At 42.2% G+C, this 23,581-nt stretch overlaps 1 protein-coding gene across 14 annotated transcripts in view; it reads left to right on the top strand.

Moving 5' to 3' along the window:
* Positions 1–23,371, top strand: part of RGD1560775 (similar to RIKEN cDNA 4930579C12 gene) — a 126,219-nt gene extending 102,848 nt beyond the window's left edge. For 13 of the 14 annotated variants that reach the window (XM_063265993.1, XM_063265994.1, XM_063265995.1 and 10 more), the window contains 11 exons: positions 1,192–1,302; positions 3,604–3,662; positions 4,429–4,453; positions 17,583–17,650; positions 18,102–18,126; positions 18,833–18,873; positions 19,285–19,309; positions 19,527–19,598; positions 20,456–20,512; positions 21,877–22,001; positions 23,264–23,371. In XM_063265993.1, the coding sequence (XP_063122063.1) occupies positions 1,192–1,302; positions 3,604–3,662; positions 4,429–4,453; positions 17,583–17,650; positions 18,102–18,126; positions 18,833–18,873; positions 19,285–19,309; positions 19,527–19,598; positions 20,456–20,512; positions 21,877–21,980 (587 nt within the window). In that variant the 3' untranslated portion in view covers positions 21,981–22,001; positions 23,264–23,371. The remainder of the gene's footprint in view (positions 1–1,191; positions 1,303–3,603; positions 3,663–4,428; positions 4,454–17,582; positions 17,651–18,101; positions 18,127–18,832; positions 18,874–19,284; positions 19,310–19,526; positions 19,599–20,455; positions 20,513–21,876; positions 22,002–23,263) is intronic. The other variant, NM_001384247.1, reaches the window with a different exon arrangement.
* The last annotated feature ends 210 nt before the right edge of the window (positions 23,372–23,581 follow it).

The following is a 23,581-nucleotide window of genomic DNA, read 5'->3' as shown; positions in this document are numbered from 1 at the left end:
GGTAAACAGCATCTTGCATGCACACAAACTGGTGGAGACTCTGCCATTCTCTTAAATAGACTTAGTTCAGGCTATCCACAGTTCCAGGGGACATTTGTCACCTATAAATGACATCAAGCTTCTTTTCCAGTCTCTTCCAGTTGAGGGTTTATCTAGGTGTGGCCAGATAAAAAGAACCTCCCTTTTTCACAACTTCATGTGAGAACTGGGGGACTTGAAGTCTGAGTCATCACTGGGACACCTGCAAGCACTTGTCCCTTCCCAATTTTGTTACCCAGTGATCAGATTCGGGCACTGAGAGGCAGGTGACAATGTGAGGATGGTTGTGGAAGGCCCTATTTTCTAATCCAGGAATCCCCCAGCTTCCTTTGGGTTGAAAGGTAGAGTATGTGTACCTTCAGTTGTTTCTGTGAGGGAAGATGGCCACTGATGCATGAGTGCATATGTGTGCCTTCAGTTGTTTCTGTCAGGGAGGATGGCCAGAGCTGCATGAATGCAAGTATAATCGTAACCTTTGGTGAAAAGTCAGAACTTTTCACAGCTCTTTACCTCCCAACATCCCAGGAAGGCAATACCATGCATTGTCCATGAGATAGAATATATAAGGCTTAGGCAAGGAACCAAGATTAAGCAAGTTTGTGTTCTGGAGAATACACAACCTTGACTGTGGGTACAGTTACTCCTGGGTAGCTGAGGTCTTCTGACATGTCACAGACATCACAGGGCACTCCAGCAATGCCTGTGCTATTTCCCACAGTATACGCTAAAGAGATCTGTTCTAGTCTAGTGAGTCTCATGGGTAGTCCTTCTCAACCAACTAAGTGAAAGTCCTAGTGTCCTAGTAAAGATTTGTTGGGTGAAGGCATCACATGGGTGTCATTGTGTGCATGTGGCTCTAAGTACGATTAGAGTGGTGACCAGTGTCACACCTTGCTCAGTGATGTGGCTCTTCCTTCTGTGTTTTCATATCCACCTAAACTGAGGCTTTATCTGTGATTCCTGGGATGTCCATTTAATGCCTAACGGATTGTCTGCTTTGGGCAGGGATCCTCCTGAGGCACCAGTCTCACTCTGATGTCTCTACCTGGAAACAAACAGTCAGATCAAATGTACAAACATGCAACAATTGATAGTTTCCCCTCTTTTTCTGCCAAGAAGTGACACAAGTTCCTCTTTTTAATGCATTCCCAGTTTCTGATTTATTAAAAAGTATTGAAGAGAAACAGGCCTTGGCCCCTCAGGATTTCATGGGCCCAGAAGTTTGCGGTTATCCTCCATCAACTGTAAAGGATAATAGGAAAGGTACTGTGGCCTTTTGTCTAATTGTCTATAGTGGTTGATAATTATTTTGTCTCTATGTAAATCTATACAGAAGTTTAAAATTATCTATGTAGACTATGCTGATATATTTAGGTCTTTAATTGAAATACAGCTACAGAATTTTAAAATCCCCTTAATGTTTGGTCTCTTACTCATTAGCACAAACCAGTATAAAGCTGATGTTCATCCTATATGAGTCAGTGGGGTTTCCCCTGGTAGAGACAGGGATAGGGTGAACTGCCCTCTAATGCTCTCTCTCATATGGGGGTGATTTAAACTGGATATAGCAGATATTTCTCAAGAGTGGCCTGGTAAATGTCTATTGATTCATGATTGGGAGTTAAAGTCAAACCAGGTAGCAGAATTCGTCTTATACAAGTGACAAAGATCCAAGAAGTGGTGAGGTTCCACCTGTGTTTGCAGGTCAGATTGTGGGAGAGATAGCATTAAGGATGAGGAAAGGTGGGGTTGACATGCTTTTCCTCTTACAGGTGCACAGTGGTCACAGTGCCTGTGGTGCTTGTGCTGTGCTTGCCATTGCATTGTTTCTACACAGTTTCCCCAGAGAAATATTTACTCCTTTCAGCCTGTGCTACTACTAAACATTCATGGTTTCGGGTTCAGTGACTAGCACTACATTTTAATTGTGCACTCATTAAATAATTTTTGCACTTTGCATGTGTAAAATTTGCATTGGTAAACAGCATCTTCATGCACACAAACTGTTGGAGACTCTGCCATTCCCATACATGGAGGAAACAACGAAAAGAAGTGATAGTTTATTTTTTAGTGTAATGTAAGCTTACAGACTATAAACATAGAGATGCTATATAAGATGGGAGTGTACGGCTGAGTCACATTACAACTTGTTTGAAAAGGGGGGATGGGAAGCCCTTGCAGATGTATATGTCACATAGAAGAAATGTTATAAAGACCAAAACCTGCATGCTTATAAACTCATAAAAACATACAGATTATCAATTTTCAATGTACTTCTACAGAATGTGCACCACATATGTCAATTTTTGCAATTTACCTCTTTTTAGTCACACTTTCCAAGACTGTATCATTCTTTACCTTTGAGGGATAATTTAAGGGATACAAACCTCTACTTTTGAATAGTTGTGTACAGTAAACTACAGGATGTACAGATGGCTCAGTGGGTAAGAACACTTGCTGTGCACACAGTAGTACCTTATTTTGAATCCCAGGACACATTTTAAAAAAACAGTAAGGCATTTTGGGGCATACCTGTAACCCCAGCACAGTCAGGGCCAGAAAAAGGAAGATTCTACATTTTGCTGGCTCCTAGTCTGGCTGCAGCATCCTCAAGAGATCTTGATTGAAGGACAGAAGGAGGAGAAGTGAAAAAAACAGGATTGTTTTCATTTACATTTTTGATTCTTAGATAATTTAATGTGACTACTTATATCATTCTATCCTACCTTCTTCCCAGTCCAACATATCCCGTGTTCTCTCTTCATATATATGACCACTTCTATGATAACTATTATAGTTACATAAACACTTGAGTCCATTTAATGTTCTTAAGTCTACATGTTAAGTGCTGTTAATTTGAATTCAAGCTATGAGAGGAGTTCACTGCTGGGGAAAACCGATTCTCTCTCTCTCTCTCTCTCTCTCTCTCTCTCTCTCTCTCTCTCTCTCTCTCTCTCTCTCTCTGCAAGCATTGATTGGTTATAGGTCTTGATCTAAGGTGGTCGGTCAATAGATGCTGGCAAGATGCAGGTCCTGTTGAACAACTGTATTGAGATTTCATGAGTGTATCATATCATCCATTTCATATCTAGAAGACACTATCCAGTTCTGTCCCTCCATCTCTTATACTCTTTCCACACATCTTCCAAAATGTTCCCTGAGCATTTTGACATGTAGGGATATCTTGTACATGTATAGATCTGGGATCCCACAGTTTGTCCTCTGAACTCCACATGAAAGCTGAGGCACAGTGGTCCCTTCAAATGGAATACATGTGAAGACTTGTGCTTCATCTCACACATCAAAGACAGGTGACTTCATGTTGCTTTGGGTTCCTACTGTCTGGAAATGCAGCAATTCTGTTACTCAGACCTCTCTGTGTCTCTCTTTGCTTTAATTTACCTTCAAGAGGAAACAGTTCAGCAGCAGCCCAACTATCCTGTCCTTTAGGTCTAGTCCCATGTGCTAAGTCCTTGTACTTTTATCTACGCCAAGCAAAGATGCTGCATAAGTAATAACAGTACCGTGAGCCGACTGCACATTTCTGTCCCCCTTGTCTGCCAGAGGAAGAAGCTGGACCGTCCCAGGTTGCCCAACAAAAGCCACCGGAGACCCTGGAGAGGGTAAGAAGGCCTTTCTTTACCCTAAGATAGAAAAGTTACTTTGGCAATTTAATGTTTCTGTCAAATTCCTATTAGAACAACAGAACTGAGCAGTAACAGTGTGGGTATTAGAGACGTAGCTTAGGGAAAAGGAAGAAAAAGAGTTTTATGAGCTCGTTCCTGCCTGAATAAACTCTAAAACTTCCAGTATCAGATAACATAGTTTGAATACAGAAACCTTTTTACCTGAATAAAAAAGTTTCTTGTTAGATAAACGGTATGTAATATATATTCAAGAGTTAATAGGCATATCATGTATAAAAATGTGTATTTTCCCTAAGGGTTCTCTACTGCCTATTTTTTGAGTCTCTCATCTACATTGAGTTTAAATTGTTCCCCAAAACTCTATGTGGTAGGAAGCTTCATGCATTGAACATCTGAATACTGAAGATAAAATACATTTAAAACATGAGCATTCGTACAAACCATTGGAGCCCCCCCACAGAGGGATTAATTTCACAAAGAGGTTATTAAGTTGGTCTGCAAACAAAAGGTGCTCTGATCTCACTTTGAGTCATCATAAGTGTGCCACATGGTAGTTTTTGTCACAAAGTGCACAGCCTGGGTTTTCTATGACGTCATCATATAAAGTATTATCCAAGTCCTTCTGTGTCTTTTTCCTATTCTGCTTTACACTATGCTGTGTCACAGGGTTAACCAAAAGGCCATGCAGACAGAATTCAGCACGTCCTGAGCCTCAAAGTGTTTTCTTTTCTTTCAATTTCAGGTGGAGTCGAAAGGATTCAAATTCCGTAAGTATTATAGGATTTCTTAACACATGTTAGATAAGAATTGTGAAAATACTAGCTGTCTTTTGTCTGGTACACTGCTGTGATATAAGATTTCTATCAGGAGTGAAACTTGGGAGTTTAAGGGGGGAAAAGTGATGCCCTAAGTACCCAGTCATGGCCGTGTCTACAGTAACTGCATTAAACACGGATGCCTTTAGTTTGGGGGTGGGGGATTTTGTGCACCAGGGAGTGACTACATAGTTTTCACCCCAAGACAGTTATCCCCATTATACAATCCACTTCCCAGTGACAAATTTGTCAATTCAAAAAGGAAGATACACAGTGTACATACAAAAATGTGTTTTGCCCTCCCCATACAGATGTGCAACCGATTTATTTCTTTGCGCAGTTCTCAGGAGTCATAGCCCAAAGTGTAGATATAGGTCATCAGCCTCTGTAGCCACAGAGCTCAAGAAATACTTTTTACTTCACTAAGAGTTCGCCAATCCCAGTGAGTGTCGCAGCTTCCTAGCGTCTGTCTGCACTATCCCAGCCTGAGTGAGAGTCCCATGCACGGATGAGCACCAACAGTCAGCAGAAGCCTGGGCAGGGCTCTTCATCTCCCTGAAGACATTCAAAGGATGGTAGATGGGAAAGTCCACATGCTTCATCAGATCAGATAATTTGTCTTTAGGAAAACACTGCATTAAAGTGGGTTGAGTGTGTTTGATAGCTGGACTTACAGTAGAAATGGTTCACCACAGTTAGAGCTGATGAAAAGGCTTCACAGATTAGACAACATTACCATGAACCCAAAGAGCCATGCTATGGGACACTTATGGGTGATGTCTACTAAGGACTCCTGTTGCCCCTTGGTTATTGAGCTGGATCATTCTTTTTGCTGTATACACATCTTAAAAGATGAGCTCAGAATTGACTTCCAGTCTCACTTCTCTTGCTGGTGGGCGGTCTCCATGCTGCTTGCTGAGTCTGAGCACTCAGTGGAACAATAGAGGAAGCTGTGAGTTCTATGGGCAGAGTTTGTCTGGGATGCGGGATGTGTTAAAGTGCCTTCGCAGTCAGGCTTTTGACATGAAAAGGATTTGTCACAGAGAGCTAATATGGGCAGGATGTATAAGCCAGTTGGTTTAGTGTATTCCTAGCATGGGAAAGGTCCTAGTGTTGATCCCGCTGACTCTAATATGTGCCCATGGGGACACACTTATATGAATCCAGTTCTCCTGAACTGGAGTGAAGAGATTCATAAATTCAAACTCATCCTTTTATACATATATTTTAAGCCTAATCTTGGATTGCAGATATATAAGGAGTGGGCTTCAGGCAAATGCCTCCTGGAAGAGGTGTTTTTAGATACTGGACTTTGATAAGTCAGAGTAGAACAGATGTGATATACACTTAGTGTACCACTTAATGTCCCACACTGCCCTTCTAGCTTCACTTTATCTGGGTTGTCCACATAGTGGCTGACGATGTTTGTCATCTGGAAAGCCACATGTGTACATACCATATAAAACCTAGACCACATGTCTTCCCTGGTCATGTTGAAGACATCAAAAGTTGGCCAATGGGGTTGGGGATTTAGCTCAGTGGTAGAGCGCCTCCCTAGCAAGCACAAGGCCCTGGGTTCGGTCCCCTGCTCCAGAAAAAAAGAAAAAAGAAAAAAAAAGTTGGCCAATATAAGAAATTTTATTTTTGCTAAACCATCTTTTGTGACAACCTGATTAGGAATCTAAGTATTTCTGAGAAATATACAAAAATCTATAGTCCCAGGTGACCCAAATGTTTCAGTGGGAGGCATGTGACAGGTTGAGGGTACGGAAGGAAGACCACATATTTGTACTAAGCCAAGGCGCTCTACTGCTTTAGGACCAAACTCCAGTATAACTAACATGGTACCCAAAGGTAAAAAATAGGACGTCATACAATATTCTATATTTCCCAATTCTTCTGAGGCAATATCATATGTTCTCCATGACTTGTAAGTACCATGATTAAATAAAAAAATGAAAAAGTCAACAACAATCATATTTCCCATCCTGGATCCTATGAAATACTCTGCATTAAGTCACCAGAGTCTAGCTAAATTACTCTGGTATTTAACAAAGAAAGAGCATTTCTGCTATACGTGAGCTTTTCCTTATGGTTTACCATGTAGAGTTATCTTTTTTTTTTATTAACTTGAGTATTTCTTATATACATTTCAAGTATTATTCCCTTTCCCAGTTTCCGGGCAAACATCCCCCCCTCCCCTTCTTTATGGGTGTTCCCCTCCCCATCCTCCCCTCCTTGCCGCCCTCCCCCCAACAATCTAGTTCACTGGGGGTTCAGTCTTAGCAGACCCAGGGCTACCCCTTCCGCTGGTGCTCTTACTAGGATATTCATTGCTACCTATGAGGTCAGAGTCCAGGGTCAGTCCATGTATAGTCTTTAGGTAGTGGCTTAGTCCCTGGAAGCTCCAGTTGCTTGGCATTGTTGTATATATGGGGTCTCGAGCCCCTTCAAGCTCTTCCAGTTCTTTCTCAGATTCCTTCAACGGGGGTCCCGTTCTCAGTTCAGTGCTTTCCTGCTGGCATTCGCCTCTGTATTTACTGTATTCTGGCTGTGTCTCTCAGGAGCGATCTACATCCGGCTCCTGTCGGTCTGCACCTCTTTGCTTCATCCATCTTGTCTAATCGGATGGCTGTATTTGTATGGGCCACATGTGGGGCAGGCTCTGAATGGGTGTTCCTTCTGTATCTGTTTTAATCTTTGCCTCTCTCTTCCCTGCCAAGGCTATTCTTGTTCCCCTTTTAAAGAAGGAGTGAAGCATTCACATTTTGATCATCCGTCTTGAGTTTCATTTGTTCTAGGCATCTAGGGTAATTCAAGCATTTGAGCTAATAGCCACTTATCAATGAGTGCATACCATGTATGTCTTTCTGTGATTGGGTTACCTCACTCAGGATGATATTTTCCAGTTCCAACCATTTGCCTACGAATTTCATAAAGTCATTGTTTTTGATAGCTGAGTAATATTCCATTGTGTAGATGTACCACATTTTCTGTATCCATTCCTCTGTTGAAGGGCATCTGGGTTCTTTCCAGCTTCTGGCTATTATAAATAAGGCTGCGATGAACATAGTGGAGCACGTGTCTTTTTTATATGTTGGGGCATCTTTTGGGTATATGCCCAAGAGAGGTATAGCTGGATCCTCAGGCAGTTCAATGTCCAATTTTCTGAGGAACCTCCAGACTGATTTCCAGAATGGTTGTACCAGTCTGCAATCCCACCAACAATGGAGGAGTGTTCCTCTTTCTCCGCATCCTCGCCAGCATCTGCTGTCACCTGAGTTTTTGATCGTAGCCATTCTCACTGGTGTGAGGTGAAATCTCAGGGTTGTTTTGATTTGCATTTCCCTTATGACTAAAGATGTTGAACATTTCTTTAGGTGTTTCTCAGCCATTCGGCATTCCTCAGCTGTGAATTCTTTGTTTAGCTCTGAGCCCCATTTTTTCATAGGGTTATTTGTCTCCCTGCGGTCTAACTTCTTGAGATCTTTGTATATTTTGGATATAAGGCCTCTATCTGTTGTAGGATTGGTAAAGATCTTTTCCCAATCTGTTGGTTGCCGTTTTGTCCTAACCACAGTGTCCTTTGCCTTACAGAAGCTTTGCAGTTTTATGAGATCCCATTCGTCGATTCTTGATCTTAGAGCATAAGCCATTGGTGTTTTGTTCACGAAATTTTTTCCAGTGCCCATGTGTTCGAGCTGCTGCCCTAGTTTTTCTTCTATCAGTTTGAGAGTATCTGGTTTGATGTGGAGGTCCTTGATCCACTTGGACTTAAGCTTTGCACAGGGCGATAGGCATGGATCGATCTGCATTCTTCTACATGTTGACCTCCAGTTGGACCAGCACCATTTGCTGAAAATGCTATCTTTTTTCCATTGGATGGTTTTGGCTCCTTTGTCAAAAATCAAGTGCCCATAGGTGTGTGGATTCATTTCTGGGTCTTCAATTCTGTTCCATTGGTCTATCTGTCTGTCTCTGTACCAATACCATGCAGTTTTTATCACTATTGCTCTATAATACTGCTTGAGTTCAGGGATAGTGATTCCCCCTGAAGTCCTTTTATTGTTGAGGATAGTTTTAGCTATCCTGGGTTTTTTGTTATTCCAGATGAATTTGCAAATTGTTCTGTCTAACTCTTTGAAGAATTGGATTGGTATTTTGATGGGGATTGCATTGAATCTGTAGATCGCTTTTGGTAGAATGGCCATTTTTACTATATTAATCCTGCCAATCCATGAGCATGGGAGATCTTTCCATCTTCTGAGGTCTTCTTCAATTTCTTTCTTCAGAGTCTTGAAGTTCTTATTGTACAAATCTTTTACTTACTTGGTTAAAATCACACCGAGGTACTTTATATTATTTGGTTCTATTATGAAGGGTTTCGTTTCCCTAATTTCTTTCTCGGCTTGTTTCTCTTTTGTGTAGAGGAAGGCTACTGATTTATTTGAGTTAATTTTATACCCAGCCACTTTGCTGAAGTTGTTTATCAGCTTTAGTAGTTCTCTGGTGGAACTTTTGGGATCACGTAAATATACTATCATATCATCTGCAAATAGTGATGTTTTGACTTCTTTTCCGATCTGTATCCCCTTGACCTCCTTTTGTTGTCTGATTGCTCTGGCTAGAACTTCAAGAACTATATTGAATAAGTAGGGAGGGAATGGGCAGCCTTGTCTAGTCCCTGATTTTAGTGAGATTGCTTCAAGTTTCTCTCCATTTAGTTTAATGTTAGCAACTGGTTTGCTGTATATGGCTTTTACTATGTTTAGGTATGGGCCTTGAATTCCTATTCTTTCCAAGACTTTTATCATGAAGGGGTGTTGAATTTTGTCAAATGCTTTCTCAGCATCTAATGAAATGATCATGTGGTTTTGTTCTTTCAGTTTGTTTATATAATGGATCACGTTGATGGTTTTCCGTATATTAAACCATCCCTGCATGCCTGGGATGAAGCCTACTTGATCATGGTGGATGATTGTTTTGATGTGCTCTTGGATTCGGTTTGCCAGAATTTTATTGAGTATTTTTGTGTCAATATTCATAAGGGAAATTGGTCTGAAGTTCTCTTTCTTTGTTGGGTCTTTCTGTGGTTTAGGTATAAGAGTAATTGTGGCTTCATAGAAAGATTTCGGTAGTGCTCCATCTGTTTCAATTTCGTGGAATAGTTTGGATAGTATTGGTATGAGGTCTTCTATGAAGGTCTGATAAAATTCTGCACTAAGGACCTGGGCTCTTTTTAGTTGGGAGACCTTTAATGACTGCTTCTATTTCCTTTGGAGTTATGGGTTTTTTTTAACTGGTTTATCTGTTCCTGATTTAACTTCGGTACCTGGTATCTGTCTAGGAAATTGTCCTTTTCCTGCAGATTTTCAAGTTTTGTTGAATATAGGCTTTTATAGTAAGATCTGATGATTTTTTTTGAATTTCCTCTGAATCTGTAGTTATGTCTCCCTTTTCATTTCTGATTTTGTTAATTTGGACACACTCTCTGTGTCCTCTCGTTAGTCTGGCTAAGGGTTTATCTATCTTGTTGATTTTCTCAAAGAACCAACTTTTGGTTCTGTTGATTCTTTCTATGGTCCTTTTTGTTTCTACTTGGTTGATTTCTGCTCTTGAGTTTGATTATTTCCTGCCTTCTACTCCTCCTGGGTGTATTTGCTTCTTTTTGTTCTAGAGCTTTTAGGTGTGCTGTCAAGCTGCTGACATATGCTCTTTCTTGTTTCTTTCTGCAGGCACTCAGCGCTATGAGTTTTCCTCTTAGCACAGCTTTCATTGTGTCCCATAAGTTTGGGTATGTTGTACCTTCATTTTCATTAAATTCTAAAAAGTTTTTAATTTCTTTATTTCTTCCTTGACCAGGTTATCATTGAGTAGAGCATTGTTCAATTTCCACGTATATGTGGGCATTCTTCCCTTATTGTTATTGAAGACCAGTTTTAGGCCGTGGTGGTCTGATAGCTCGCATGGGATTATTTCTATCTTTCTGTACCTGTTGAGGCCCATTTTTTGACCAATCATATGGTCAATTTTGGAGAAAGTACCATGAGGAGCTGAGAAGAAGGTATATCCTTTTGTTTTAGGATAGAATGTTCTATAAATATCTGTTAAGTCCATTTGGCTCATGACTTCTCTTAGTCTGTCTACGTCTCTGTTTAATTTCTGTTTCTTAGTCTGTCCATTGATGAGAGTGGGGTGTTGAAATCTCCTACTATTACTGTGTGAGGTGCAATGTGTGTTTTGAGCTTTAGTAAGGTTTCTTTTATGTATGTAGGTGCCCTTTTATTTGGGGCATAGATATTTAGGATTGAGAGTTCATCTTGGTGGATTTTCCCTTTGATGAATATGAAGTGTCCTTATCTTTTTTGATTAATTTTAGTTGAAAATTGATTTTATTTGATATTAGAATGGCTACTCCAGCTTGCTTCTTCCGACCATTTGCTTGGAAAGTTGTTTTCCAGCCTTTCACTCTGAGGTAGTGTCTGTCTTTGTCTCTGAGGTGTGTTTCCTGTAGGCAGCAAATGCAGGGTCCTCGTTGTGTATCCAGTTTGTTAATCTATGTCTTTTTATTGGGGAGTTGAGGCCATTGATGTTGAGAGATATTAAGGAATAGTGATTATTGCTTCCTGTTATATTCATATTTGGATATGAGGTTGTGTTTGTGTGCTTTTCTTCTCTTTGTTTTGTTGCCAAGATGATTAGTTTCTTGCTTCTTCTAGGGTATAACTTGCCTCCTTATGTTGGGCTTTACCATTTATTATCCTTTGTAGTGCTGGATTTGTAGAAAGATATTGTGTAAATTTGGTTTTGTCATGGAATATCTTGGTTTCTCCATCTATGTTAATTGAGAGTTTTGCAGGATACAGTAACCTGGGCTGGCATTTGTGTTCTCTTAGGGTCTGTATGACAACAGTCCAGGATCTTCTGGCCTTCATAGTTTCTGGCGAGAATTCTGGTGTGATTCTGATAGGTCTGCCTTTATATGTTACTTGACCTTTTTCCCTTACTGCTTTTAATATTCTTTATTTTGTGCGTTTGGTGTTTTGACTATTATGTGACAGGAGGTGTTTCTTTTCTGGTCCAATCTATTTGGAGTTCTGTAGGCTTGTATGCCTATGGGTATCTCTTTTTTTTTAGGTTAGGGAAGTTTTCTTCTATGATTTTGTTGAAGATATTTACTGGTCCTTTGAGCTGGGAGTCTTCACTCTCTTCTATACCTATTATCCTTAGGTTTGATCTTCTCATTGAGTCCTGGATTTCCTGTATGTTTTGGACCAGTAGCTTTTTCCGCTTTACATTATCTTTGACAGTTGAGTCAATGATTTCTATGGAATCTTCTGCTCCTGAGATTCTCTCTTCCATCTCTTGTATTCTGTTGGTGAAGCTTGTATCTACAGCTCCTTGTCTCTTCTTTTGGTTTTCTATATCCAGGGTTGTTTCCATGTGTTCTTTCTTGATTGCTTCTATTTCCATTTTTAATTCCTTCAACTGTTTGATTGTGTTTTCCTGGAATTCTTTCAGGGATTTTTGTGACTCCTCTCTATGGGCTTCTACTTGTTTATTTATGTTTTCCTGGAATTCGTTCAGGGATTTTTGCGATTCCTCTCTGTAGGCTTCTACCTGTTCTCTAAGGGAGTTCTTCACATCTTTCTTGAAGTCCTCCAGCATAGTGATCAGATATGATTTTGAAACTAGATCTTGCTTTTCTGGTGTGTTTGGATATTCCGTGTTTGCTCTGGTGGGAGAATTGGGCTCCGATGATGCCATGTAGTCTTGGTTTCTGTTGCTTGGGTTCCTGGGCTTGCCTCTCGCCATCAGATTATCTCTAGTGTTACTTTGTTCTGCTATTTCTGACAGTGGCTAGACTGTCCTATAAGCCTGTGTGTCAGGAGTGCTGTAGACCTGTTTTCCTGTTTTCTTTCAGCCAGTTATGGGGACAGAGTATTCTGCTTTCAGGCGTGTAGTTTTTCCTCTCTACAGGTCTTCAGCTGTTCCTGTGGGCCTGTGTCTTGAGTTCACCAGGCAGGTCACTTGCAGCAGAAAAGTTGGTCTTACCTGTGGTCCCGAGGCTCAAGTTTGCTCGTGGGGTGCTGCCTACGAATTCTCCAAGGCGGCAGCAACCAGGAAGATATGCGCCGCCCCTTCCGGGAGCTTCCGTGCACCAGGGTTCCAGATGGCGTTTGGTGTTTTCCTCTGGTCTCAGAGATGTGTGCAGAGTGCAGTCTCTTCTGATTTCCCAGGCATGTCTGCCTCTCTGAAGGTTTAGCTCTCCCTCCCACGGGATTTGGGTGCAGAGAACTGTTTATCCGGTAGGTCCCTTCAGGTTCTGGCAGTGTCTCAGACGCAGGGGTCCTGCTGCTCCTGGGCCCTCCTCTACGGGAACCCAGAGGCTGTATACAGTTTCCTTTTGGGCCAGGGGTGTGAACAGGGGTGGGCAGTGTTGGTGGTCTCTTCCGCTCTGCAGCCTCAGGAGTGCCCACCTGACCAGGCGGTGGGGTCTCTCTCCCATGGGGTTTGGGAGCATAGATCCGCGGGTTTGGGACTCCCGGTAACCACCGGAAGTGCCCGGTCCTAGAGGAATTTTGCCTCTCTGTGTCCTGAGTTCACCAGGCAGGTCACTTGCAGCAGAAAAGTTGGTCTTACCTGTGGTCCCGAGGCTCAAGTTTGCTCGTGGGGTGCGGCCTACGAGCTCTCCGCGGTGGCAGCAACCAGGAAGATCTGCGTCTCCCTTTCAGGGAGCTTCGGTGCCTAGAGTATCTTTTAAACCAGAAAGTCTCACGGGAAGTCCTTCTGAAACTTCATATTGTTTGACAAAGTATAAAGAAAAGAGGAACTGAACTATATGAACAATGCTGAGTTCATGTGATTCTCAGAAGGCTATGGCTCCCATCTGGTACCGTTCCCACACAACGTTCAAGTCCTGCTGCTCTTTCTGTATTGTCATAGCCACATAAGAGTAGACATGACCTAAGGCATCTGTGTAATGCTTAATCACAAAATATGGTGATCTTCCTGAAGCACCATGCTGACTCTGATGACTGACAGGAGACATGAAATGAGATCATTTTGACAAACCATGATTAATTTCTGTTTTGCTGCCATAAAGCTAATATAACTGTCCCTGTTGTGAATGTATTCCCAGTTTCCTCACTCCTCAAAAGATTTTATCAGACGGACTCAGGACAGTCAGAGGTTGTGGAGGAACCTCCAGGTTTTCCACATACTTTGAGAGAAACAATAAAAAGAAAAGGAGGTACTTGCTTCAGTTATCTGTGGTAGTTGATCCTGTGTACCTTATGTAAAACTGTGAACAGATTTTGCCTATTTTTAGTGAGTGAAAATTCTCATGTATCTATCTCATCAGTAGAAATACCACCCTAAAATGAACAGATGTACCTGAAAGTCACTTTCGCTCTCATTGAATAACATGAACTAGAGGAAAGGCGAGGCACATGTTGGATGAGCCAGTGTGGCTTCACCTGATGTAGGCAGGACTAGGTGAGCCACTCTCTTTACTACTTACTCCCACACGTGGGTGATACAGATGGATTAGATCTGAAGAATTTCCAGAGTACAGATGAAATAGGAATTATAGAAAAACCTTCTTGGTCAGGGTCTTGGGAGAGGGTCCCAGCAGTGATCATGTTATACCCTGTGTTTGGGAGTATGAGAGAGTGGGAAAGAAATCTTTAAGGACAAGAAAAATGGAAGGTTTCTCTGATTTTCCTCTTTCAGAGGCATAAGGATAAGCAGTAGCTATCCCTGGAAATGGAGCCTGAATTATGTTTTCACACCCTTTAACAAAATACTTTCTTTGAGGGAAAACCTTTTGCCACTCAGTTTGGGAACGCTGGGCATCTACAGAGAGAGAGAAGCCCAAAGTGGTATCACGTTATAACCACAGGTCAATGTTTAGACCTGTTTTAAGGGGCACCCAGAAAATGGCCTAGCTAAACTGGCAGAAAGGCTTTTGAGTTTGGCCTGGGAATAAAGGTGGCTTTAGCTCCTTTGCTGCCTCTTCTCCTCACCCTGCACTGACTGGCACATACCATTACCAAGGCAGTGGGCCCTAGAGAGCTGGCCCCTGCTTGCAACCACCAATCTAGTGGCTAAGGAAAAACCTTGACTTTGGTCCGGCTTTGGGCATTATTCATGCATTCTGGGTTCAAGCTATAAGATTAGAGGGTGGTCTTTATAGTTCCCATGATTGTTTCTGTGTGCTAGAGCTTAAGACCATGATTCCAGACCTCATGGGACCTATCTGGACATGACCTGTGTCTGTCCTCTATGCTTTAGTGGACTTGTATATTTCACCCTTGGAATAAGAAGTACATTTCCTCCAAGTGTCTTCAGTAGGTGTAAAGTCTTTGCACATCACAAGTATATCTGGTTCTCCTGCGTTCTCATTGTCCTGCTAGCTTTGGCTTTCCTTTTATAGGCCTTCTGTGTAAGTTGAATAGATTTGTCTTCACTGTAAACTCAGGAGCTCCTGCTTCTAAAGAATGTGCTCCATAAAGACCTAGGCCTGTCTCTACCCCTTGCTCTTCAGTCTCCTATCTCCTTTCAAGCTCTTCCCCATATCCTTCTCCAACATCTTCCTCCTGGTCAGTGCCACCTTGGCTCTGATCTCTGTGCCTGGCAATATATGGGATCTTGGGTTTCCTTGTCATCTGTCAGTACTAAAAGAGAGAGGAGGAAAAGAAAAGAGAGGGAGAGAGAGGAAAGGAAGAAGGGAGGGGGACAGAGGGAAGAAGGGAGAGGGAGAGTTAGAGAGAGAAAGAGAGAGAGGCTAATCCAAATTGCCTGGTATAGTGGCACACACCTTTCATCCCAGCACTTGGGAGGTGGAGGAAGGTGGATCTGAGTTCAAGACCAGGCTGCTCTACAGATGGGAGTTCCAGGACAGCTACACAGAGAGACCCTGTCTTGAAAAGCCAATTAAAAGAGAAAAGAGCAGAGAAGAAGAACAAAAACTAATCCAAAGAATTCAAAAGTATATTGCATGTCCTAGAAAAATAGCATCCAGAAACATGTTTATTATAAATAAATAAAATGGATAGTGATCCATTTTGTAATTCCATAAAATTTATGCAGAATACAAAAATCAAACTATTTTTCTATTTTCACGCATCCAGCATATGTGGTGTTTTACATTAGAAATATATGACATCATCATGCTGTGTGCAGATAATGTCTTGACAGAACACTTGATATGCAAGCAATGGCACCTGAGTCTGAATCCATATCACACATATAAAAAGACCAGACTTGTGGATATCCCACAAGCTGATAAGCATACTTACATGCCCACATACACATGTACTTGTAGACACTGGGCCTTAAACACATTTTAGCCTTATTTTTCCTTTGTGTATAAACGTGTTTCCTACTTATGTTTATGTGTGTGCACCTTGTGAGTGCCTGGTGCACCCAGAGGTCAGAGAACAGGTCAGATCCTCTGGACATGAGCCAGCATCTAGATTCCAGGAATCAAAAGCAGCTTCTCTGCGAAACCAGCAATTGCTCTTAACCACCGAGCCATCTCCCTAGCTCCTAGCACTTGGATGCTTACAGGCAACATGTGGCTTCTGAGCTCATTCTCTGTGTAGAGTAACTCAAAGTATACTCCTTTGTATGAATATTTGTGTGTATATTTGAGCTTAGAACTTTTGGGTTAGCCTTTTCACACATCCTTGGTGCTATCCCTCCTCTGTCCTACCCTGCCACCCCTTTCCCCACTCAGACCTCCCTTCCCATTATCCCTATCACCTGCTCCCTTGAGTATCTTTCTACCATTTAATTCTCCCTTTCCACGTTCCTAGACTTTACAGGTTCACAAATTAAACACACAAATGTTAAGTTTCACACTAAAATAGGATGGATGTTATGATAATGTTTTTTAAAGCTACCATTGAAAAAATTGGAGTTTTATTAGCACATTTCTGCATATGGCCATATCGCCTGTTTTCAACTATATTTTATGGGTTTTGTTAACCAGACATTGCCATAAAATGAAAGTTTTGTCTACTTTGAAATTGATTATTGTTTCAAATCTTTACTTTCTCTAGTGATTTTCTGAATGAACTGTTTAGAGTAATTAGTCTCTTTCACACAGTGTTTGCGGGATTTTCTGTGTGGTAATCAGTTAACGATTAGAATGAGTTTTAACTGTATAGAGCTAACAAGTCCCCTAGTCTTTGTTATGGGACTGTGTTCCTCTGTTGGTAGGTAGCTAGCTTCAATAAATCAGAGGGTATAGAATTCTCAGTTCTACTTTCCTATCTGAACGGAGCTTCAGAAACCACCAGAAAAATATGGCCTGTCCATTCTTTCAGCAGCAGACTACTTGGGGAAATTATTTTCTATTCCAAGGACAGAAATTATGTAGATCTATGGGTCCACTCTAAAAATAATGTCTACTCCAGAGAAAGGCTATGCAGTAACCCCACCTCAGCCCTGCTCCAATACAACAATTTCTAAGGTTGTCCTTCCCCCGATATATGACTGCCCCTTGGTACTTCGTGCCCTGAACTGGGGAGGAGAGCATGACACCACTAGAGGTTAAAATGCCACATAGTTCCTTGTACTTGACTAATCACCTTCTGGGTTGCTGTGAGCCTCACTTGGTTTCCAGCATCCTGGGATACCCAGATGTTCTGAAGAGGGGAGACATTTTCATAGTCTTTATTTTCTCGTGTTCACAGTTGCCACTCCATAAACAATATTCCATTTGGTACCCTGAATTATCTGATCCTTGAGATATTATCTTTGAGAGTTCAAACTAGATACCACCTAGCATAAGTTAAAATTTGTATTGCTTCTTGGTCTCCAACTGATTGATATGAGTAAGAGACTTGAAACATTGGAAGATTATCTTGCTGTCATCTGTTGCTATCAGCATAGTGCAAGTATTCCATTTTTTTTTCTTCCTCATTGACTCAGTGCTTCCACCGAGGATGCTTCAGTAGCCACTCAATCTGGCCTTTAGAGCACAGCCATCTTGTTGTATAAGTTAAGCAGTGCTCTCTAAGGAAGCCATAGCCCACAGCACCAGTGATTAACAGTCAATCTTTCTCCCTAGGTCTACAAATTGACACAGAAATTAATCAGATATTTTACAGAGAGGAAGAGTTCGTGCCTCATGATGAGGTAAGGTGACTTTCCTTTGGCCAAAATAGAAATGTTGCTGTCTGAATTTCCTATTTCATCTGAGTTTGGCTATCAAACATGAGCATATGTTGTGCATACTATATTCTGTTTTCTGGAATGGTAGAATAGTTCCTTACTAATGAAATCGTATGGGAAAAGAGCTTTGTGAATGGCACAGTCAAGGGTATAGGATGGATGCCGGCACCCATCCCTCTTCGGAAAGATACTTCTTCCTTGAATTAACTACCTTGTGGTTGATGACTGGATGGGAGTTAAAGACACATCATTCGAAAAAAAAGATCATGGGTTTGTCACAGATCTTATCTCTGTCTTGCCATCTATTAATGTTGGCAGTACCATGCCTTTTCAGTATGAAGGAAGAGAAATAAAGACATGTGCCTACAAGACACATAGAGTCACCCTCATAATGTCTTTGTTTCTGTAATTTCAGGGGTCATGGGAAGAATATGAAAGCTGTAAGTATTGTTTTAACCCCTTGTTAAGGAAAAATATCAATGCTAAGATAGGTATGGCATCTCTTAGTGGCTTCTCTTTGTCAGGAAATCAACTTGTTGTTTCTGGGAGCAAGTCTACATGTTTTTCATTTTTTGGTTTGTTTTTTTTTAATATTTTTCTAGATCGACTTTTACAGTCAAGTTTCTGCATGAGATTCTGTGAGGCTGTATGCACAAAAACGCTGGGGGTTTGTGTGCTTCGATGTCTTGTGATTTTGAGTGTATGTGATTCTACGTGATGTTATGGTTTATGGAGGGACATAGTTCATACTCCCATACACACTTTAAATGAACTTTATAGTTTATTATCTGATTGGTCTCCATGGCATTTGTAACTGGATATCGTTATCATCCTTGCTTCAGAAAACAAACTAGGAATCCCTGGCTCTCAAAATTGTATGCAGAAAGTGAAACATGGATCCATTCATGCCATGACCATTGTGATGTACACAATGTGGGCCAATCCTGACAATGCTTTCTTTTTTATATCTGCAGATGCTCTCGCTTCCATGGTTGAGGCTTAAATTAATTTAAGACACTCTGAAGGCATTAACTCTCACAGCAGTCCAAGCTTCTCCATATACTCATGGGCACATTGAGAATGTTCCCTGAGTCTTTCCTAATCACTCATTATTAACACCCTGACAGTTACTCTGTTTTATCCTAGACTTCCCTGAGGGCATCAGAGTGGCGGAATCCCGACACACTGTAAGAACACCTTTGTTTGTCTTCTAGAGGAATTCAGGTCCAATTCTATTCCATTTGTGTTTCTCTTTGAGAAATGCTTTCCTTTGTATAGGGTTCAGAGGTTTGTTGGTTTGTCTCTTTTTCCAGTGGGTCTTCAGCTCTATGGTGTTATTGACATCACCAGGTCATTAAAATTGAACCACAGAGGTAGCTCCCTCAAAGCGACTTCCCCTGCTCTACTAAGGATTGTGTGCCTGCACCATAAAGAGATTGGAAAGCCCACTGTGGGAAAGACTCTTTCCATCTTGTAGCATTTGCAGCACCATTACGTCCTGGCTCTATTGTTCCCTAAATCATCCAGGGAAAGCCAGACTATTGTAACGTATACAATGTGGGCCAATCCTGACAATGCTTTCTTTCTTCTATCTGCAGATGGCCTCTACTGTAGTAGGGAGTTGTAAGTATCTGAAATCCCTCCCCAGTCCAGGAAATAGCTTAGTATTTCATTTCTAAGATACCTCATTCCAGGTTCCTTTTGGGAAGTAGGGCAGAAGGCTAAATGAGAGAAAATGGTTCTGCCATGGAGATTCCAGGGAAAATCCCAAGGACTGGGGTTAATTTCATGTGAGCTAGCATGGCTTCGAGTGGTACATTCTGTTCTGATTTTCTTGCAGACATAGCCGAGGTGGGAGACACCGATGTTGAACAACAGCAGAAAGCTATCAATAGTAAAGAGAAATTTCCAGGTGAGTAACAGAATGCCCTGTGGAGATCAACAGGAAAGGGCTCAAGAAGCAGTCGGGTTGTACCCTCTGCTTTCTAGGCTGCAGCAGTCAGAGAGGTATCAGAGATGTAAGAGATTTGTTTGATTCTCCTTCCAGCCATCATGGTAAAGAGGAATAGGAGCAAAGCACAACAAACCACTGGCAATTGAAAACGAGCCAGGGAAGTTGAAGAGATGGATTTTTAATCTAGAGCACTGACTGCTCTACCACAGGACTGGGATTTTAATCTCAGCACCCATGTTGCTGCTGACATCCATTTGTAACTCCAGTCCCAGGGTATCCAATGCCCTCCTCTGGTCTTGATTGGCACTGCATGCATGTGGTACACAGGCATTCCTATGCAGGCCATACAGCTGAAACAAACTTAAAAATAAAAGCATTCTTCCTGCCTCTGTCGCTGCCAACGCTCCAGGCCTTTGGATGAAATGCATAGATCTCTTTGTGTATTGCATGTTTGACTTCTGATTGCTGATCTGTGATAGAACTATCAGTGGAGTACAACTCTCTAAAGTCACTGATGGGACCCTGAATACAAAGGTCATGAAGTGTGGGCCCAATAATGCAGAAGAAGCAAATCCTCTTCCACTGGTCCTGCAGGACATATCACAGCATCTCATGGCCCTCTCTTGCCTGTTAAGTCTCTCTATAAAGGGCACCCTATAAAGGGTGGAAGGCGGAGTGAGTAGTCTGGCCTCACCTTCTGTAACAAGAGGAGTCAAGGAAGCAAGTGGAAAGCTGAGGCTGATCTGGTGTGAACCAATGTGGCTCTGTCTTCTGTAGGCAGAAGTGAATGAGCCATTCTGTTTATTTTCTTGCAGATGCCATTGAAGTTCAGCAATGGGAACTAAAAAAATTGTCAAGTACTGTTGCTCCAGGTAGGTAACTGCATTCTCGGTCCATACGATCATATGAGGAAGGGGTCCATAGGGAAAAAGATAGAGGGAAGGATAATGTGAGCTCATTACCAGCTTATGCTCTTCTCAGTAGAAGGCCTGTATGGTGAATGGGTCAAAGAACATGTTGACACCTACACTGGAACCTCTGACCCTAGTACTTGACGGTGGATCTGGTCTGGCTATGACCTCCTTTTCAGACATTCCTAGCTCAGAGCGGGTACATATGTTCCCAGGGTTTAAAGGGCGTGACCACTTGTGTGTTCTTTCCAGTATCCTTCCTGGCTTTATCCTCCTACCTGTATCTGAACCTCACTTCCCTGCACTGTCTCATCAGGTTCTGCATCGTCCTCCTGTGTATCCCGACTTTCCTCTGAGTGCTCTGGGACTCTTGTGTACTTTATACTTAGTATATTTCTCACCTGTCTCCTCTTGTCTAGAGCATGAATCAAAGGAGAGTGTATTCCCCAAAGTCTTCTGTGAGACTCCTGCAGTGGGGTCAGGTTTTTCCTTTATTGCAAAGTATGTCTGTCCTGTATTCTACTTTTGATACATTGATTCTGCCTTGTGTAAACTCAAGGACTCCTCTTTCTGATCAATGTGTCTTCAGAGATGCAGGAGCCCACCTCCTTGGCCACTTTGTCTGACCCTGACTTTGTCTCTTACCCACAGCCTTTTCCCAGCCTCTTCTCTACTTCCTGAGTAGAAGGGTGACTCTACACTCTGTGCCTAGTAACCCATAAAGCCTTCGACCTTGTTACTGACTCTGCTAACTGGTTGGCACTGCCCACCTGATGTGCCCTAACCATCTGATATGTGGTTCCATGGATTCATTCCCATTTTGTGCCTGTTTATTCAGTTGCCACCTTCCCTTGAATTTGAGTCCTGTACAAAGTTCATAGTACAGCCAAAATTCAAGTGGGAAATGTAATCAATGGGGCATCGCTTAGGGACGTGCCCAGTAAGACAGAATTGAATCTTGCCAAGTCATCTGGTAAGTCATGCCTTCCCTTGTGGAACAGTGGCGAAGGGTTGTTTTTGCCCCACTGAGAAAAGCTGAACAGAGTGGGGACAGCGATGCTGAGCACAGCACAGTCAGCAAACAAAGCTTTGGTTTCTGACGTAAGAGGAGACCCAAAGGGAACATCCAAAGTTGCAACCAACGAAACAACAGCCAATCGAATTTTTTCCCCAGACAATGTTGATATAAGAAAGGTAGGGTATGTGTTTGAAGTCACTCACTTAGTATGGTCAACTTGATCCTTGCAAGAGATACCCAGCAGGGTCCCAGAGCTTTGTGTTACCACTTGATACCCACTGTGAACCTACCTGTACTCTGTTCCTAGTGGTCAACTTATTATATCTAGCGCCACCTACATCTTCCTCTTCTGATGAAGGATATGTCCCCAGGAAACGGAAGAAAAAGAAAAGAAAAAGGCGCTATTACTAAAAGCCAGCCATTTTGCCTCCAGTGAGTACAGCACACCCAGAGGTTTCAGAAACTTAAAACATTGGAGGGAGTGAGGGGGGTGGGGTGCACAGAGAAACAGAGACAGATTTTCTGAGCTCCAGTTCACTTGATAGCAGAGCTTCCCCAGGATAAAGCTTTGCTATATCAAAGCCTTATACAGGAGATGCTGAAAAAGAAAGGGGGGATACAGGAGGCCTGATGTGGGAGGTGGGGTTTGAGGTTTGGAAGGATACAGTTCCCAAGATAGAAGGGTAGTTTGAGGTACAAATTCCAAGGTGGGAAGGAATTGGCATCTGAGGGAACCATCAGAACATGTAAGGTCTCCATGGAAGGTTTCTTATTTAGGGTTACTATTGCTGTGATGAAACACAATACGAAACTTGCAGAGGATAGGGTTCATTTGGCTTACATATCCTGAATCACAGACCGTTGAGAGAAGTCAATTCAGGAACTCAAACGGTGAAGGGACCTGGGGGCAGTACTTGATGCAGAGGCCATAGAGGACTCCTGCTTACTGCCTTGCTCCCACCTTCATCGCTTCTACAGCCCACTCTCTTATAGAATATGGGATCACGAGCCTGTGGATGGCCCCACACACAGTAGGGTGAGCCCTCTCACATCAATCACTAATGAAGAAAATGTCCTGTAAGGTCGCCTCCAGCCTGTTCTTGTAGAGGCAATTTCTCCACTGAGGCACCCTGCTCTAAGATGACTTTAGCTTCTGCCAAGTTGACATTAAAATCGCCAAGACTAAGGTCATGAGGGTGGAAGGCAAATACATAAGTCAGGTCATGAAGTATCATAAGGACTATATGTGGGCGGAACAGTGCTAATCATGTCAAAGAACATATAAATGGCATCAAGAGTAAAGAGTGGGGAGGCGAAGTTGAAAGGTGAGACTGGATAAAATGTTGCCAGGTCAGATACGATTACACTCAGTAGAGGGCTGAAGAGTCTTGATGGAGGGAGAAAGGTGATCATGCAGAAGCTCTTTCCACTTCAAGGTAGCAAGGTCCCAAAGAGCCGTGCATGGTGCCATCCAGTCAGAAACCACAGCTCTACCTTGCCAGGGATTTCTCTAGGTATGAGTTACTGGAGGCATTGAGAGTTGGAAGAAACAGGAAGGAAACCTTGAACATAGCAGAGTCCTCAAGGGAAGTGGATGTTCTCAACTACGATGGGTGAGCAGCGTAGAGAGGGCTCTTCAGCCACTGCAATTTCATGTCTTTTGTAATAACTGTTTATTTCTCCTCTCCTCATAGGCCCTGGTATGAATTTGGGGGCCTCAATGGCTGGAGGCAAAGAGGCATTGGCCAATGGCCAAAATGCCTATATAATCCACACCCTTAATAAAAATCTCCTTGCACGTCTCTGAGTCCTAGGACCCTCACCTCTGGTAAGATCTAGGACCTTGCTTTGCTCCTGAATCTCTGTTATCAGCCACTGTAGACTCCTACTCCCCCGACACTGTTTTTGCCCAGTTGTTCTGTCATTTCAAACTTAATTGTAGAAATGCCTAGGTATGTTGACTCATTTTATCAACTTGTGACATAAGCTAGAGTTATCTGAAAGGTAGAAAT

The sequence above is a fragment of the Rattus norvegicus genome, chromosome 8 (genome assembly GCF_036323735.1).
Source record: "Rattus norvegicus strain BN/NHsdMcwi chromosome 8, GRCr8, whole genome shotgun sequence".
Classification (NCBI taxonomy): Eukaryota; Metazoa; Chordata; class Mammalia; order Rodentia; family Muridae; genus Rattus; species Rattus norvegicus.
The sequence above is the reverse complement of the archived record's forward strand: the minus strand, read 5'-3'. Positions and strand labels throughout refer to the sequence as shown.